The following is an 18,520-nucleotide window of genomic DNA, read 5'->3' on the forward strand; positions in this document are numbered from 1 at the left end:
ATAAATAGCAGAATACAAAAACAGTTAAGACGTGGAGTGAGACGTTCAGTGAGACGAGTGTGTGCTGCAAAGTCATTTTTTAGGACCCTATGGAACGCCATACTTTAAGCGCAAAAACGCGTCCATGCGTTATATCGTCTGTACACGTTACGTCTAAAGACATTTTTGATTAAACGGCCTTCCATAAACGTCTATACACGTTACGTCTAAAGACATTTTTGATCAAACGGCCTTCCATATTCCATAGACTATCCACACATGGATCTGCCATGTGACGTCACCGTCGTCTCTGCGTATATGCGGAAGTGATCAAAGGTCGTGGATGCATGATGGAGGTATGTAACGGTCTGACACCTGCATGAGTCTCAATAAACAATTTTCACTAAAATGCATCAATTGCATGTTGCTTGTACGTGTTTTCAAGTTCAAAGCTTCGGTTTAGAAGCATGTAAATTATGAAAAGTTTTATGGGTTTATAAATAACTGCGCATGTTTTTATTGATTCTTTCGTGGGATAAGGTGCCATAATTAGATGCATGCACTTTCAGGTGGGGAGAAAATTGCTGAACTCGGTGGATAAATGTGTGGACGAGGCTCTGGAGGGCTTGGTCAGGAGTAACGCGAGTCTAGTGCTGTTGCGGGGACACAGAGTTGTGCTCCGGTCTGATCTGGAAAACATCAGGGGAAAGGTAGCACTTCTCTCAGGAGGAGGATCTGGACATGAACCCGCACATGCAGGTAATACAAACATGCGTAATATAAACATCGCCCCTACCACCTGCTGTCTTTCTGTCTGTTTCCCAGACACGCACATGCTGGCGCGCGCTCCTAACTTTTTCACAACAAAATACACAAAAATTATGTTACTTTAATATAAAGAGAATTGCTGTGCCGTTGTTACCTTAAAGTCACCATGAAACGGAAGTTGCGATTGACTTCTTTTCCGTATCGTGACGTATATCCGAGTGAAACGGCTTCTGAAATCAGAAAAAAATGTAGGGCGAGGCATTATTTTGCCCTTCCCTTTTTTATTGGTTTGTTGTAACTTGGGCCTGGAGGGGAAGGCTAAAAATGCCTGCCCATTGGACAGTCGGTATAGTCCTAGTTCTTTTTGGTTGCTGACATCATGTGGTGAAGAGTTGTTGGTGAGAGGGGGAGAGGAGCTTAAAGTGACCCTAACATACACGGTTTCTGACAATCTCATATTAATCTTGAGTACCTATAGAGTAGTATTGAATACTTGGTATCTTCGAAGAGTATTTAGTCTGATCACGTCTATAAAAGATAGGTACAGCTGTACGATTTTTTTTTAAAGCCTACGGCGGGGGTGGGGGGGGTTGGTTAGGCTGAACTAAAGCACGTGTAAAGCACCCATTGCCAACAAAACACAGACATCAGTTTCACACGGTTCATGTCCGGCATCTTTTAGCGCTGGGATGGCTCCATATATCAGTTTTAAACGATCTCCAAATCCAGCGTTATATCCAACGTTTATATAACACTCATCACCCAAATGCAGTGAACAAAATGACCTGAAAAACACCTGAACTTCGCGAACGTATGCTCTCTCTCTCTCTCTCTCTCTCTCTCTCTCTCTCTCTCTCTCTCTCTCTCTCTCTCTCCTGCACACAAGTGAAAGTGACGTCTGCGCATGCTCCTTCTCCTGCTCTCCTTACTGCCGCGTGGGCGTGCCGCGTGCTTTTCCGGGAGAATTGTCCAATAAGGGACTAAGAAAAATTGTTACGAAAGAGTTTTATATGTTCGAAAAAAACTTTCCGAAACCTGTACGATCGCTGGGGGAGTGTATCGAGCACAGAGATACTACGTAATACGCCCAACTTGTTTTTTGACAAGTTGACAATGTTAAGCATGAGAAGACAGCACGTTTAACATTGTAAAGAAGTCAATGCATGACACACCGTTGCACCACCCCTTTAACGTTTTTGATTAAATATTACAAGTGCAAATGAATTTTAAAAAAAAAGGTGTGCACGGGTAAATCATTTATAATAATCACTGCAACCCTGTGTAAAACATGTTTCCTGTTTGATTGCGTGGTGACTTTAAGGATATATACACATGACCACATAAAAATACTGTAGTATACTTTAATACTTACTATAGTCAACTGTAAATTGTATGCTGTAGTTTATTATAGTTATTACTACTCTGTCAGTGTTATACACATTCTGTAGTATTAACTATAGTGAATTGATAAACTAAAAAAAGTTTTATTCTTAATATTTACTACAGTGAGGTTCCAAAACAAAATAGTATCTAGGAATTTTACTACAGTTTACTAGATACTAAAGTTAGTTGGGAAGGTGTGCAAAATAATAGGAAAAAAGTCAAACAATAGTAAAGGCTACCCTTTTTTCTAGATACCTTCTTCATTTGACTGTTTCAGTCTTTTGTGTTTGCTCTCCTTGACCACATATTTTTCCACAACACCACAGCAGTATGTTCATGTAAAGTGAATAGAAATAAATTGACTGTTTTTCCTATTACATTTACATTTAGTCATTTAGAAGACACTTTTATCCCAAGCGACTTACAAATGAGGTAAACAATAGAAGCAATTGGAACAACATAAAGACAACAAAAAGCATAAGTGCAGTAAAAACTGGTCTCATATAGCCTACCACAGTATACAAAGCTAAGGATTTTTTTTAAGGATAGAAAGAGTAGAAAAAAAATAGAAGTCAATACTAATCGGTCAGGTGTTGACGGAAGAGATGTGTTTTCAGCCGATTCTTAAAGATGGCTACAGAATCACCTCATCTTGTAGCAGCGGGCAGATCATTCCACAAATGTGGAATAGATCCAGAGAAGGTACGTGAGAGTGATTTTTTCCCTTTTTGGGATGGCACTACAAGACGTTGTTCGTTTGCAGACCGTAGGGATCTGGCGGGTACATAAGTCTGTATTAGCGAGTGAAGATAGTATTAGCCAGTGGTGGTCTTGTAGGCCAAGAGCAGAGCTTAGAATTTGATGCGAGCGACTATAGGGAGCAAGTGTAACTTAATGAAGAGAGAAAATATGTTTGAATAGAGCTTGAAAGTTGAATATGCTGTCACAATAAAGTGGTTTCATATTAAGTTGGAATGCTTAATTTATGAGGAAATTATTTAACGAAATGCCCATACCTGTCCATAAAACAGCTTTTGATTCAACTGTCCCATTACTTTTGGTCCCTTGAAAAAAGGGGGGAGCAACATATTAAAGAGCTGTCAGCCAGTTTGAATTTCAATTCAATTTATTTATATAGCACTTTTCACAATGTGCATTGTTCCAAAGCAGCTTTACAGGAGCAAATAAGAAAAACAGAAAAACACAGAAAGGTAAAACACAGCACAGTGCATGGTGTTTATAGACCAAGCAAGATCATTCTAATAAATAATATCTAATAAATAAATAAATGCAGTCTCCCTGTGAGCAAGCCAACACTGCCCTGCTGTGGCGAGGAAGCCAAACTCCAATGATGAATAAATGGAGAAAAAAAAACCTCGGGAGAAACCAGGCTCAGCCGGGAGGGCCAGATCTCCTCTGACGTGTCATAGCTGCACTCAGTGACCCCGACCAAAAGCCACCGAGCAAACGTCCATGAAGAAAAGGGAGAACCCACCAGCCGCGACCCAGGAAGCCCCACCCGCTGAAACCGTGCAGGTCCAACCCGGTCCCATTCCGCGATCGACACCAGACCAGACACCAATAGTAATGGCATAATGTAACTTTATTCCTCCGTTGTCCGACATCGACCACAAAACAAGACCAAATGTGAATGTGAATAGACTCTAAATAAAGCAGAGAGTGTGCACTTTAAGCCAATATTCACTACTATAACTTTTGTAATACATTTTGGTAAACAGCTAAAATAACAAAAAATGTGCCACTGTTAAAATATTTATGGACCTCACTGTAAAAGAGTGTTGGCTACACTGATTTCCTGAACCCGGATTTTCTCTCTCACTAAAACAGGTTACATTGGCATGGGAATGCTGTCAGGGGCTGTGGCGGGAGCAGTATTTGCTTCCCCTCCTCCCGGTAGTATCCTGGCTGCCATTCAGGCTCTGTGGAGGCGAGGTGCTTCAGGAGTGCTGCTTGTGGTAAAGAACTACACAGGTGACCGCTTAAACTTTGGCATAGCTGCAGAGCAGGCCCGGTCACAGGGCATCCAGGTGGACATGGTGATTGTGGCAGATGACTGTGCTTTTACTCAGCCCAGCAAGGCCGGCAGGAGAGGCTTGTGTGGAACCGTGTTAGTTCATAAGGTAACTTACCGATCATCTCAGAAGCTACAGTCATAGTCTACAAGAAACATTGAAATAGCACTGCTGGACAAGGATGATTAAAAGAACAGATGATATCATAGACCACTTTCACTCCTTTTTTAATAAGTGCCATGTTTTCTTTTTAGCTAGCTGGAGCACTCGCAGAAGAAGGCTGCCCATTGGACACAATTGTAGCCCGAGTGAATGAAGCGATAAAAAATATTGGTGAGATTTAGGGAGTCTGAATGTCTGGCTACACGAGATGTGTTCTGTGCTGTGAACTTTGTTGTTTTAACAGGTACACTGGGTGTAAGTCTGTCTCCATGCAGTGTACCTGGATGCCTTCCATCCTTCCAGCTTCCACTAGGAGAGATGGAGATGGGCCTTGGTAGGTCTAAATGAAGTCTCAATTAATAATTTACTTATTTTTATGACATAATATATGTTGAAATTGGCTTAGCTTGTGTATTTGAATAGGGATCCATGGAGAACCAGGTATTTGGAGATCAAAAGTGAGTTCTTTCAATATCTCAGACACTCTTGAAGGAAAGTGCAATGGCATGTACTGTATGCTTCTTTGGGATTGAGGGAATTGATGTTCTTCAGGTGGCCTCTGCTAATGAAGTTGTGAAAACTATGATCAGTCACATGACTGATTCCTACAACAAATCACATCTGCCCCTGAAATCAGGTAAATTTGTCAGTACAGGGTTGATTCCAAAAGCGTGTCTATTTAAAACTGTATTTCTCTCACAGGTGACAGCGTTGTGCTATCTGTGAATAATCTTGGTGCTCTCTCGTGTTTGGAAATAGCTGTGGTCACGAAAGCAGCGGTACACTTCTTAGGTGAGAATTAAAAAGCAGAATACTTTCAACAATAAATGCGTGTATTTTATTTAAAATACAGAACAGTGTATACACCATCTGTTACAGTAATAAAGAGGTTGAATGTAATAAAAAATATGTAGCGTGGAAGGCAGGGCGAGAGCCGTGGGGCGGGTAAGGCGGGGCCGGCGGCGTAAGTGGCAATGAGTGTCAGCTGTGCGACCGCCGGTCCCCGCATGCCTCACAGGGGAGCTCGGGAGCATAAGAGGACGAGCGACCGGACCATCGAGAGAGAGGACCGGCTCCTCGCTACATAACGATTTTATTATAAACATTAATTAAAGTGTCTTTGGTCATTTTCAGAGGAGCATGGTGTACTCATTGTCAGGGTGATGTCAGGATCGTTTATGACATCATTGGAGATGGCGGGAATGTCTCTTACCTTATTAAAGGTTGATGAGGAGATTCTCAGACAGTTTGGTGTGTTTTTTTTTTGCAATGATCCCTTTAGTTTACAATATACAATATTAAAGATTATTAGTGTACATTATTCATGTAAAGTATGCTGAAACCAGATGCTAAATATGCTAAATAATGCCAGTTTATTTGAAATAAATTAATTTATGAAGTGGAATGTGTCTAATTTTTCTCTTTTAGATGCTAAAACAACAGCCCCGGCCTGGCCCAATCTAAGCACTGTATCTGTGAGTGGGAAAAATTTGTTTATGGAACCTGTAGAAAAATCTGCTGCACCTGCAGATAAAGGGAATGAAGGTAACGTGACTGAAGATGACGTGATATGTACATTTTAACATTTATATTAATATCAATTTATGTGTGTTCTCTCTAATTTAACGCAGGATTAAAAATCGTCCCCAAAACTTTGGGCTACACCAAATTAGTTACACCATAAAATATGGTTATATACCTTAACATTAGGCAATATGCAAACTTTAACATACTTATACAGTTCTATGTGTTTAACCTATGCAAAGAAATGAACAGTACTCCTGAAAAAAAGATTTAAATCGTATACAATTATTTACATCCTATTAAATTGAATGCTAAAGTGTTTTTTTACTTTAAAGGGTCTTCTCATAGGGGCTGACCTTTTAAGCTCACAGCCAAATACTATTGTTTCATCTGTTTATCGCTTATATTATTAGACACTTTCACATACATTGTAATGACTGTTTGTGAATAGAGCATTTACATCTATATTGCCCAGCACAACATTAAAAAAAAAAGTAAATGTAATAGTTGTATATGTTAACATTAATTCAGGTGTTTTGAACTAACAATGACGTGCTGGTAATGTACAGGTTCACTTGTATCCAGTATTCGGCTCGTTTTGGAGTCTGTGTGCAGAATCCTTCTGCAGTATCAAGATGAACTCAATGCTTTGGACCGTGCAGCAGGGGATGGAGATTGTGGGAACACACATGCCCGTGCAGCTAATGGTAAAACTTCCAAAAAAAGTTGATTCAAAACTAGGATTTTTTTATTTTGTGCTAGTGCTTTATGGTCTTGACAATTTCATCTCTCCCAGCCATTCAGGAGTGGCTTTCCATTAGCAGCATTCCTGTGAATGCTGGGCAGCTTTTGGCAAATCTTGCTCTCCTGGTTCAAGAACGGATGGGTGGCTCATCAGGGGCAGTATGTGAATGCTTGTCAGATTCAGTTACATCAGTGTCTGAGTTGATTAACTTCTCTTCAATTATAATTTATTGCTCTGTTTTTCTTACAATAAACTCCTTTTGTCATTTTTTTGTTTACAGTTATATAGCCTGTTTTTATCCGCTGCTGTCCCTCATCTCGCAGAGAGCTGTGATGGTACTGCCTGGGCCAAAGCATTGCATGCCGGGACCGAGGCCATGAAGAGGTTGGTGACATTACTTCAAGGCTGTGTAACTTCATTCTGTTCTTTAAAAAAGGTTAAAGAAAAATAGCAGTTTAAATTCAGTCTGAACTGCTTGGTTGTAAACATGAGTTGTATTGTGACTTAAAAAGTAATTAAATATTGCTTTGTTTTCCAACAGGTATGGAGGTGCTGAAGTAGGAGACAGGACCATGGTATGAATGAGATTAAAAATTGTTTTCTTCAACATGCCATGAAGCTGTCACAGTTGTTATCGGAAAATAGTAAATATAGATGATTAAACATACTTATGTGTCTATCCATGTTTGTTAATATGCTCTATTTACTTGATTTTAAATATTGAATCATTTAGTATATTAACTAACTAAGTAAACATTTGTTTAAACATTTTTGTTGACAGCAACAAATGATTGTCCCCTGACACAAATGTCAAGCAGCTTTTGTAAAATGATTAACTGTTACTTTATCATGCAACTGTTGTGATTGGTCCGTCCTTATCTGTGCTGAGAAATTAGTGCAATAAAATAATGAGGTCATTTCATGCTGGCTGCTATCTAAATTGTAAATCTATACTAGAATCTAAATATGTAACTTTAAATAAAAATTCACTTTTAGTTATTAAAGTTAACAATTAGTATTTCTTCTTTGTATTTAAAAGCAAATTGGCACTTAAATAAAGCTTTTTTGTTATAGCTTGATGCCCTGTGCCCTGCTGTAGAAGAATTGAAGAAACTTTCCACAGCACCTCCTGGTGGTCATATGGATATACTGCAAGCCGCAGTGGATGTATAAACTAACATTAAATGAAATAATAGTTTACATTTGTTTCAAAAACTGTAATATTTGTTTCTGTATTTTAGAAAGCAGATTTGGGAGCAGAATCTACCTGCAATCTCACTGCAAGAGCTGGACGTGCCAGTTACATTGCATCTGAACATTTGACCCAGCCTGATCCTGGTGCAACGGCAATAGCCATTATTTTGAAGGCAATACTAAATGCTTTGAAGGGCGACAGGGAAAGAAGCAAAAGCTAACCGTATCATTGGTTTTACTTGATGTCACTTATTGTAGACTATTGATGGGGCTGCTAAACAAGTAAATTAATCAATACTAAAATTAAACAACACTAAAAACTGCCTAATAGCAAACAGTGTTAAATGATAAAGGTCTGCAAACCGAATCGTATTAGTTTACTACTACAAGCAATTTCTCTACTGGATTTATTGCACATTATAAGATGTTTTTTATGTTTTAAAGGCACTAAATAGAGACTTTGAATGCAATATATGTTATATACATATAATCTATAGTAAACGTAAACACTTCTCCTGAAATTTCAGTTTAATTTTTTTAAATCTCACATATATAATTAAATCTTAAAGATATTAATTTAACATTTTGATTCTGTTATAAATATTTGTGTAGTGTTATAAGTTAACGTCTTCCGAAGTGGTCTATACAACATAAACTTGTATTGATCACTAATACCTGTAATTTTAAAAACATTAAATTAAAATAAAAAACAATTAATAAAGGAAAAAAACGACTGTACTTAATTGTCTGCGATGACATCATATGTATGTGATTTATAAAGAATATATGTACAAAAATGTTTTATATGTAATTGAAATGTGTGTTTAAACATTTCTGCATGGCAAGCAAACACAATGTACAAGCATTACTGTTATTCACATTCTTACACACATCTCTACAAGGAACTTGACCATTCATGCCGCTCCTTAGTTGATATTTATCATCATGTTGACATGTGTGCTGAGCTTCTAATTTTAATTCCTCAGAATGTGACAATGGAGCCTTGCACTACTGCTAATGATTCAATGATTTAAGAATTGATCTTCCTACAGGTTAATGTGGTGGGTCAAAGTCCAATATATGTAAAAGAGGAAATGAATGAACCAGGCACCATTAAATGATCCCAAGCTGCACAAAACATTTAAGCTGGTCATCTTGTTTCGTTTCAGTCTCTATTTTTTTACCTTTGTTCTAGTCATGCACCCACAGTTTCCTGACTTCCTGTATCTCCACACATGCTGTCAAATGTGCACAGCAGGTAGAGAAGCAAAGTAATGTTGGGTTTCTGTGCCAGCTAAATGGCAGACACATCACTTTGAACGTAAGTCTTTTTTCAAAAATGTTATATACATTTAATTACATTGCTCTTATAGTTTGTATTCACCTGTAAGGTTTATCAAATTTGGATGTTGCCCTCAGAAATGTAAGACTTTTAAGAGGTTTCTATCATTTTTTAATCCCATTAAAGTCATTTAACAACTTTATTTACAAAAATCTACATTGATGAATGTCATTTTCTAGTCTTTGATTATTTTATGAGGGAATAAAATGGGTTTATTTGGTGTATTGTTAACCTTGGCTGTAACGGAAAATCAACAACAGATCAGAAAGTTAACCCATTTTTACAGGAAATGAAAGTCTTTGAAAACTTTAGTTAGAATCCAGACTGAACTACAATGTGTAATGTGTAATCTGCATAGTTTTTTCCGTCAGCCAAAGAGATGGAGTTTGCGTGCAGTCATGTTGTATGCAATTGGAGGTCTGAGAGCTTAACAGAGGATGAAAATAAAGTCCCGAATCTAGGTAAATATATATGTTGAATATTAACATTTAAAAACATCACAGGTAATATGGCATTGACAAGATGTACTGTAGGGAGGAGATAGGACAGAACTGAAAAGGAGACTAAAAATTCTCTACACAAAAATACAGTATAGTAGAGGAAACAGAGGCAAGATGTCACACAGGAAGGTCTCAAGTGTAATATCTGCTGGCCGAAACAATGGTTTTATTTGTTATCTTTTACATTTTTGCTTCTGAATTAAATTTTAAATGTAATAAATAGTAAAAAATGTATGAAATAGGTTATGTAATGTCAGGTTTGCATTTGGACATTCAACTCTTGGGACATTATTATATTGTTTTGATGTATTGTTTTTATTGCATTTATTATTTTACCTCTTTAAAGACTATAAAGACTTTTGTTCCATTTGCTTTCACACATTTTGTAGGTTCCACTCCCACTCTGCCCTGTGGTCTGTCCAGAGCTCAGTCTGTTTTAGAACATCCTTACGACAACCGTGTTTGCACCGTTCAGAAACCAAGTGAGTTTGAAATGATAAAAACCGTGAAATGGTTTATTCTCTTTGTATATGTGAGCTGAAATGAGCCAGTGCATGAAGTTGTTATATAAAGTTCTGATAAATCAAAAGATCTTTGAGAAATCATTTCATATATAAGTGCTCCATACAAATTAGGCTTCTAAGGTATATGTGTGCTTGTTTAATATAGGAGTTTTCATTTTAAATAATTTTTTTACAGCTTCATCCTTGGTTCCACCTCCTGTACCACCCCGTAATATACAGCAGAAACATATACTGCCAAGCTCTCTTCCACCACCAATACCACCAAGAGGTGAGAAAACACATCCTTCTTAACACGCATGCATTTAAATTGTTCCATTATGCAAAGCAAAATATTGTCACGTTACATATTGAGCTCAGTAATTCATTAGTTGATTTGGTTCTACCCTTTCTGTATTGTTTTCTCTCTGTTCCTCTCAGGTCTGGAGAACAACGAAGAGACTCATCTTAAAGCTAATGTTAACGTAGTGTCACTCAAAGTGGGAAGCCTTGTGGACATTAGTAAAGGTGTTGCTTATGCTGCTTAACACTCTTTTTAAAATCATAAAATAGTTCTTATTCAAATTTTGATGACCTCATTCACTGTCTCATTAGATTCTGCTATACACAGCAACCAGAAACCAGTGCACTGTGGAAAATGCAATGCCATCATGTCCTCTGCAAGCAACCCAGAGACACACCAAAACACAACAGTGAGTTATAGCAAAGTTGAGCTTTTTGTGTTCGTCAGATATCTACATTTATATTACATTTGCTTGGTTCATGTGCCTACTGCCTCATTTGTTTTTCTAGATGTGGTTCTGTGAGTTTTGTGGTAAAGATAATGTCTACCCGCTGGCTGCGCTGAAGGGAGGGCGCTTCTCCCTGCGCAGTCCTCCCGGCAGAGATGTTCTTTACATGGATGATGATGATGAAGTGGATTATGAGAATCTAGACAACATGCTTATTGTCTTCTGCGTAGACATTTCCGGAAGTATGAGCGTGACGTCTGAGGTGGCGATCAGTTTTGTATTTTAGCTTTAATCTTGTCCCATTATTTTGAGTAAGCTTCCTCCTTTAATATGCTGGATATGTCTCTTTTTTTCTCTAAGATCTGTCCTGGTAGTACCATGCGATCACCCACATATGTTTCACGGCTGCAGGTAAAATGTGACTTTTAGACTCTTTGTTATTAACACACTCTTCTTGTCTCCTTTACTCCTGTAATAAAGTTTCCCTCCATATTTCAGGGAGTCCAGGAAGCTCTTCAGATGGTGCTTACCTCCTTACAGAAGACCTCACCTCATCGAAGAGTGGCACTGGTCACGTTTAATGATGAGGTAAAAACACGTGTGGGAGGAGACATAGAGTGAGATAAACATTACATTGTAGATGTCAAAAAAAAGTGACTAAACTAATCTTCTATGACACTGAGGAGCAGGAAGACTTTTAGGTCATTTTACTGTTATACATTTAGTTTCATTTGAATAATTATAAATGTCATTGCAGTGAATGAGTTGCCTGTATTTTTAAGCAAAAGAACATAGCATGTTAGTACCACAAGCAATAGAGGCTTTTATCACCTGTAAATCTTTCATCCTTTTGGAGAATGAGGAATCACAGACATGAAGGAGAGCAACATTTCTCTGAATCCAAATCTTTGCAGTTCTTTAATGTTTAAGATCTTGACCGATGTTTTCTGCATTTTTCATTCCTGTTTAAGTTTTGAGACACCTTTTGGTTTGAGAAACTTGTCATAAAGAAAACATGAGAAACAAAACCAAAATAGTAGCAAAAGATTAAAAATATAAAAAGCATTTAGGGAGGTAAATAATGTCACAAGAATGTGAAGTTCGGTCAGGTTCACTACCATCAAAAATGAACAGAACAAAACAAACAGATGTCATTAGTTCTTAATGACATTTAAGTGTAACACATTATATAAAGTAATTGAGACTTATGAAAAGGAATAACAGACGATAAGTCCGATTGTAAATGTGAAGTGGAGCTAACAAGTAACAAGCAACAAGCTGCTGTTAGCTGAATGAATTTAAAAATGGAAGCAGTGATGGCGTCATATTTCTATAGGTACATGAGGATCAGCTGATGCGAGCTTGACTCATGTGACCTGCCAGAACTAACGCTATACGCTTGATTTTGTTAGGCTGATTTTTTTGTTTTGTTTTGTTTTTTATTTCAAGCATGTCCTTAAAGTAGTTCACCATCAAAATTAACATTCTGTCAGTATTTACACACCCTCCTGTCATTTCAAACCCGTGTAACCTTTTCTTCTGCAGAACACTAAAGAAGATATTTTGGAAAATGTTGGTAACAGAAAACTGTTGGTCCCCATTGACTTGCTTTGGTTTTGTGTCTATACCATAGAAGTCAATGGGGACTAACAGTTTTTGGTTACCAACATTTTTTTAAATATCTTCTTTGTGTTTTGCAGAAGAAAGAAAATCACACAGGTTTAAAATGACAACATATAGGGTTAGTGAATGATGACAGAATTTTCATTTTGAAAGGTGAGCTATTCCTTTAATTTCTAAATTACTGTAGGAGAGAAATGTGAAACCATTTCCCTACATGTAAATGTTTGTGTGTGTTTGTGTGGTTGTCAGGTGACAGTGTACGGGGATGGTCGTGGGGCTCCTCTCTCTCTAAGAGACTGGGCACTGATGGACTATGACTATCTGAAGAAAGAAGGAGAGAATTACAGCACCCCTCACTGCATTGCAGAAACCATTCAGCCCCTCACTCAGAAAATCAAGGAGTAAGTGAGACGCTCTCCAACCTTTATCATCTGTGTGTTTTTCGGAGGTCACATCACCTTCTGTACACTGAATTTTTTTTATTGACTTAAAGAGTACATAACTAGGGATTTTTAAGGTCCTACTTTGGTTTATGGAGTGTCCAACAACAAGTTTATGTACATCGAAGGTGTAAAAACACTATTATTTCGTAATAATAGGCAGTTATTCTTACCTTAGTTCTTGACCGACTTTCAAATGATTCGTTCCGCGATTCATCTGTCTAATCCCCTCCTTTCCGCTAGCCTAGTCTGATGTGATTGGTCTACCGTGAATGAGGCTCACAAGCTACAGTGTTTGGGGGAGGAGAGTGAAGTTTTCACGGACAGTCTTAGCAAAACGTAGGCGGGGACTATATGTAGTGACGATCCACGGTGGTTCGCGGATCGGAATAGGGACGACTCGTTTACTTGATTCAGAGTCGACTCCCTTTTTTCCAAGCCAATAACTTTGTTGTTTATTCACCTTCGGATTTACAACTTGGCAGACTGCTTACTTTCAAACACGGCAACATTACATAAAATGTAATTTTCATGATCTCATGTTATGTACTCTTTAACAAGAATGGTAATGAAGCTAATGTGCCTTTTTATGAGATTAAATCTGTAAATGCTTTTTTAGGATTTTTAGTTTTTGTATGGAATTTGTTGTATTTATTTTCTTTTTTGTTTGTTTGTTTACTCCTTAGACTCAGAGAGCATGGAGCGACAGCACTGGGACCGGCTGCACTCATCTCGGTTGCCATGGCATCACAGTTCACAGGGTCGAAGGTTTGTATTCATAGTGTAATATTCAGACAATTACACATTTATACATACTCCAATACAATGGATCTCCAATCTTTTGACTTAAAGCCCTTCCCATGGTCCACATCCACAACAATATTTGAAGCCCTCCACTAACAATTTCTACCAAGTAAAATGTTGTTTTTAATCTTGAGGTCCCCAGTGAAACACTATTTTAATGTCTGCGGTGTGAAGGCTATTACTATAATGAATAATAACTGCTAATTTTCTATGTTTTAGGTCATAATTTGCACAGATGGGCGGGCCAACAAAGGCCTGGGCCAGTTAGAACAAGAATCTTCCCTTTGCCCCGGCCCTTCCCCTTATTTCTACAATCAGTTAGCCTGTTATACTGCAGAAAAGGGGTGAGGGGCTGCAAAACACTAATCTCACAAAACTGTCCAGTAAAATATGTCTTAGGACCTTTTTTAGAATACATCATATATCTTTTTCGGAAAATAATATACGTAATATTTATAAAAATGGCTATTAAGTCATGTCTTTTTGTTGTTGCACTAGTGTGATTGTTTCAGTGATGACCTTTGAGGGAGAAGACTGTCGTTTGGCAGAGGTTGGAAGGCTGGCTGATCATTCCGGAGGCAGAGTGAGTTATTGCTACAACTCATCTTGACATCCGCAGGTATCAGATTAGGTGGTAAAGTCTTATTTTGCATCATGTTTCAAAACTCAAGAGATAGGAATTTCAGTCACAAGTCCTTCACAGAAAGGGTGTTTTCTTTCACAAAATATGATGTCATACATTTGGCAAATGCTCACACTGTGTTATCCAGCAGAATTTATACTAAAACACTGTCTTTACTACTTCTGTTACATCTGGCACACTTTAAGTACATCGCAACTTTATTTATATAGCGCTTTTTACCATTTCCATTGCTACAAAGCAGCTGTACATGAAAAAGATTAACTATAAGCAAAACATTAAAGTTATACAAGTAAAAACAAAAAAAGTGAACACACGGATACTACAGACATGCACATTGCCTGTATGACCCGTAGAGGCTTAACCTGTTTTTAAAAGAAACTTTGTGCTAAAGCCCATTTTGGAGAAACTATCTCAAATTTCACCCACACACAGTTTAACAAAGCGCAAGAGAAAACGATTTGTGTTCAGTATTTTTCCTCCTGAGTTCAAGTATTGTGCATTGAAAAGACGATAACAGGAAGCTGCATACATTTGCAGGTTTGACATCAGTCACTGCAATAACAGCCATTTGTTTTGGTATGCAACACAAATTTAATACCAGTTTGCCAAATGGGTACTATTACACATATCTTTAAAAGCAATTTAATATCAGTAAGCAATCAGTAATCAATATCCATGTGTTATATTAAATAATTAGTATGCTTTTAATCAAATTTTTCCACCCCTCCTTCACAGATCAATATTGTAAATATTGGTACGGTCGCTACAGAGATTCAGAGTGCTATAGCTGACAACGTCCTAGCAACTAGTGTCATGGCAACATTGCTGGTACCTGATGGCATGCAAGTATCTCTTAGTAACCATCTCTTGGGTGTGACCAAACATTTGAGTGCACAGTCAACCTAAATACACAATCCCACACCCAAATACTATTAATGCAGAGACATACATGCACTAGTATGTGAATACATGCGTTCATACATACTGCTTCAATATTGTTTGCCTTTTTCTCACGATTGTTCATGTTTTCTGATTACCGCAGGTACTTCCCCTATGAGGAGGAGGATCATCGGTTAGTGAGAGAGATTGGTAATGTTACAGACAAGGTTGAGATCACCTTCCAGTTTGCAGTCAAACCCGAAAAAGTTGAGAGTAAGCACAAATTCATGCCACAAGCAAAAGAGGATTTAAAATAGATTGTTTAATCATAACATAAATGTTGATGTCATCATCATTTTTGGGAGATTTCTACAGATTCATCTTCCGCAATAATGTTATCTTCATTCAGTGGGTCTTTCACAGCAAACATTGATGTAAAATATATGGAAAAATCCAATGCATTTATCAGCATATTATGTAATTTATTTCATTAAAAGCTACGATGAAAAACTGAATATCAAAATTCATCTGTACAATTTTAGGTTTTCAAAAACAGGACAGGGTCCCTTTCCAGCTGCAGCTGAGTTTTAGAACTCGAGATTTACAGAAAGTGACACGAGTTATTACTCAACAGAAACGAGTGACCACGAGCAGGTAAAATTTTTCTCACTTGGTCTAAATCGGATAAAAATGACCTCTCTTTAAAAACTGAATTTCAAGGGCATTTCACATAGTAGTAGTTATTAATGGCAGAATTAATTCCCAGAATCCATGGCATAAAAATCTCTCTTGACATTTTTTCCCTCCAGGATCACATACAAATCAATGCCACAGAACCACAGCCATTGTGATCCATATTGCCAAAACATAGAATTGTGGACACAGATAGGTAACAATGACATAAATACCCTTTTTCTCCAACTCTCTTTCACTCTCTATAGTTGGGTTTGGGCGGGCAGCTTAAATATGTCTGTGCTGGGCGTACACTGTGCCCAGCTGTGTGCCAGGCTGACTATGGAGGGCAGAGTAAAGGAGGCACAGAGACAACTCAGAGCTCAGCAAGACCTTCTCAAAGACATCAGGTAATGCTACACATGATGTGTTCTGATTAGTGTTGTATGCGTTGGTGTCTTTGTGTGTGATTGTGATTCTTTCGGTTAATCTCGCAGTGAACAGAAGCCAAGCCCTAAAGAAGAGAGTATCTATGGGAACTGGATCAGTACGATGAGTATGATCTGTGAAGACCTCACCACAGTTAACCAGGTCAGAACACATCCTCAATCACCCTCAATCAAACACTTCACAAAAATTTAAACAACACATTATAACAAATAATGAAATATGGAATGAAATAGGATCTACGTACAGTACATTTAGACTGTTCAAAATATTTTGCCTTTGTCATTGTTTATTTAAGGCAGAATACCACAGTCAGGCCTCTTTCACTTGTACACACATCCTCTCGTGTTCAAAACCTTGACTCATTGTAATGCACTGAAACCTGCTCAGCCCAAAAAAGGCCTCAAGCATTATAAATAAATCATTGTGACCCAATGGTACAGTGCTTGTTACAAACTCAATGCACTTTTCTCATTCTAAACAGAACAAAGAAGAACCAATGAAAACATCTACTGCAGTGAGTTGAAGTTCTTTTTTTTCTTTTTTTTTGTGTTTGTACAGGTATAGTCTCCATTGTTGGGACTACATTTTTTGACAAACGTTCTTCCAAAATTATATTTTGACTGAATGTGTCATAAATATTAAAGCAATATCAAATGATTCACAGGTAATGACATACAACCATGAAAGAGGGTCCAAAAGTCCTCTTTTGTGTGGAACTTTTTTATTATTGATGCACCCAGAGTTATTGTAGTTTTGTTTTTAGTTTTATTGTAGTTTGAGATTTGTTTTTTTGTTGTTTTTATGTTAATTCTAGTTACATTTATAGCTGTTTTGTTATGTGCTTTTGGCGTTGTTTTCGTTAATTTTTTTATTATTATGTTGCTATATAAGTTTAATTTATTTTTAGTTTAGTTTAGTTTTAATTTATTTTTAATGCCACAGCGTAAACATATTTCAGGTCATTCCTAAGGCAACAATTTGAATGTTTTATTTGATTCCGATGAACATAACTTTACATTAGAACTAGCAATGATTGAAGCCAATTTTTTTAAGTTAATAAACACAGTGACCGAGAGTGCAAGGCTGTAGGCGTAGGCAAACTTGGCAGTCACCCACCCACAACCACCAAGACAGTCAATTTAATTGTATTTTCTGTATTCAGCCAGGTAACGCTTTATTATTGCATTCTTTTCAGATATCTTAGTCACTGCTGTTAGGAAGAGTCAGATTGTTAAAGTGTAATCATGAAAAGTTGTAAGCCCTCAAGGGCTTAATTAGGTATAAGGAAAGCCCTTTATCATCATGAGCACACCCTAACCCACAATGCAATTACGATTTCACCACATGTAAACAGTTGAATATTTGCAGTAAGCAGATTGAAATGTTATCAGAAAGACAAAGTGATCAAAAATACAATGACGGTGAAATAATGCAAATCTTTGACTGAAAATACGTGTTCAGTTGACATGTAGTTCAGTGTAAAATATATATATGAAATATTTTCGATAACTGTATCATTATTCCAATCAATCATTGTGTATCATATATATTAGATTATATCATGCAAGTATAAAAGCTGTAAAAAATAAATTCTCCTCAGAGTCTTTCAGATGAGGCTGCCAAAGTGGTCTACCAAATGAAGAGAGCAAAGAGTACGGATGGAAAAGGACAGAAAGTTGCCACGTTAAAGAACTGAGCTTAGCCTATATGTCAACAATAAAATTCACTTTAAATATGCTGATGTCACAAACTATAAACATTGAATACACCTTTGAATATATGCAATGTAAAATAACTAGTATTTAAAGAACTGAGCCTTTCATGCAATCACAGCTTTATGTAAACACATACCAGTATGCATCTTTGGCTGATGTGTTTTAAGTCATTTTATGTAATCGGGTAGGGGGATATAGGTACTGTAATAATAAAAAGAATTTGATGAAAACAAAATTGTCAGACTGATTGATCTTATTTATTGTTCTCACATCACCTTACGAAACAGACATTAAAGCTAAAGCCAAACCATTAAAAATGTGTCCGAACGAAATATGCTGTTTTAAAACATAAATAAAGCCAGAGATGTGTTGACAAGACAAAAGGTGCAGAGAACTGGTTGAAACCAACCTC

At 37.3% G+C, this 18,520-nt stretch overlaps 2 protein-coding genes across 4 annotated transcripts; both read left to right on the plus strand.

Annotated features, from left to right (window-relative positions):
- The first annotated feature begins 245 nt into the window (after window positions 1-245).
- On the plus strand, window positions 246-8,328 carry tkfc (triokinase/FMN cyclase). Its single transcript, XM_057345463.1, has 16 exons — window positions 246-335; window positions 549-738; window positions 3,979-4,271; window positions 4,418-4,496; window positions 4,570-4,659; window positions 4,749-4,783; window positions 4,878-4,962; window positions 5,028-5,117; window positions 5,460-5,576; window positions 5,754-5,870; window positions 6,419-6,556; window positions 6,646-6,752; window positions 6,875-6,978; window positions 7,136-7,169; window positions 7,669-7,761; window positions 7,836-8,328. Exons 1-16 carry the CDS (start codon window positions 327-329, stop codon window positions 8,007-8,009), a joined length of 1,755 nt encoding a protein of 584 aa, XP_057201446.1. The 5' UTR covers window positions 246-326; the 3' UTR covers window positions 8,010-8,328.
- A 174-nt stretch (window positions 8,329-8,502) lies between these two features.
- si:dkey-9k7.3 (circularly permutated Ras protein 1) lies at window positions 8,503-18,352 on the plus strand. Of its 3 annotated transcripts, none has more exons than XM_057345340.1 (20): window positions 8,503-9,109; window positions 9,489-9,591; window positions 10,020-10,112; window positions 10,330-10,422; window positions 10,572-10,658; window positions 10,746-10,843; window positions 10,944-11,144; window positions 11,243-11,293; window positions 11,381-11,470; window positions 12,755-12,906; window positions 13,632-13,713; window positions 13,969-14,093; window positions 14,248-14,332; window positions 15,128-15,234; window positions 15,435-15,544; window positions 15,814-15,925; window positions 16,213-16,353; window positions 16,441-16,534; window positions 16,875-16,907; window positions 17,994-18,352. In XM_057345340.1, exons 2-20 carry the CDS (start codon window positions 9,510-9,512, stop codon window positions 18,087-18,089), a joined length of 1,932 nt encoding a protein of 643 aa, XP_057201323.1. In that variant the 5' UTR covers window positions 8,503-9,109; window positions 9,489-9,509; the 3' UTR covers window positions 18,090-18,352. The 3 variants fall into 3 exon arrangements, with proteins under 3 accessions (XP_057201323.1, XP_057201329.1, XP_057201336.1); XM_057345346.1 differs by having other exon boundaries at window positions 9,502-9,591; XM_057345353.1 differs by lacking the exons at window positions 8,503-9,109; window positions 9,489-9,591; window positions 10,020-10,112; window positions 10,330-10,422 and having other exon boundaries at window positions 10,762-10,843; window positions 17,994-18,351.
- Window positions 18,353-18,520: the final 168 nt, after the last annotated feature.

The sequence above is a fragment of the Triplophysa rosa genome, linkage group LG1 (genome assembly GCF_024868665.1).
Source record: "Triplophysa rosa linkage group LG1, Trosa_1v2, whole genome shotgun sequence".
NCBI classification, from domain to species: domain Eukaryota; kingdom Metazoa; phylum Chordata; class Actinopteri; order Cypriniformes; family Nemacheilidae; genus Triplophysa; species Triplophysa rosa.

Bases quoted from the DNA above. Each gene is read 5' to 3' on its own strand.
- tkfc (XM_057345463.1), top strand. The intron at 4,497-4,569 runs GTGAGATTTAGG...TTGTTTTAACAG, and splicing joins TGAAGCGATAAAAAATATTG to GTACACTGGGTGTAAGTCTG. The intron at 5,118-5,459 runs GTGAGAATTAAA...GGTCATTTTCAG, and splicing joins AGCAGCGGTACACTTCTTAG to AGGAGCATGGTGTACTCATT.
- si:dkey-9k7.3 (XM_057345340.1), top strand. From the start codon at position 9,510: ATGGAGTTTGCGTGCAGTCATGTTGTATGCAATTGGAGGTCTGAGAGC. The intron at 14,094-14,247 runs GTGAGGGGCTGC...TTGTTGCACTAG, and splicing joins TGTTATACTGCAGAAAAGGG to TGTGATTGTTTCAGTGATGA. The intron at 16,535-16,874 runs GTCAGAACACAT...CATTCTAAACAG, and splicing joins ACCTCACCACAGTTAACCAG to AACAAAGAAGAACCAATGAA.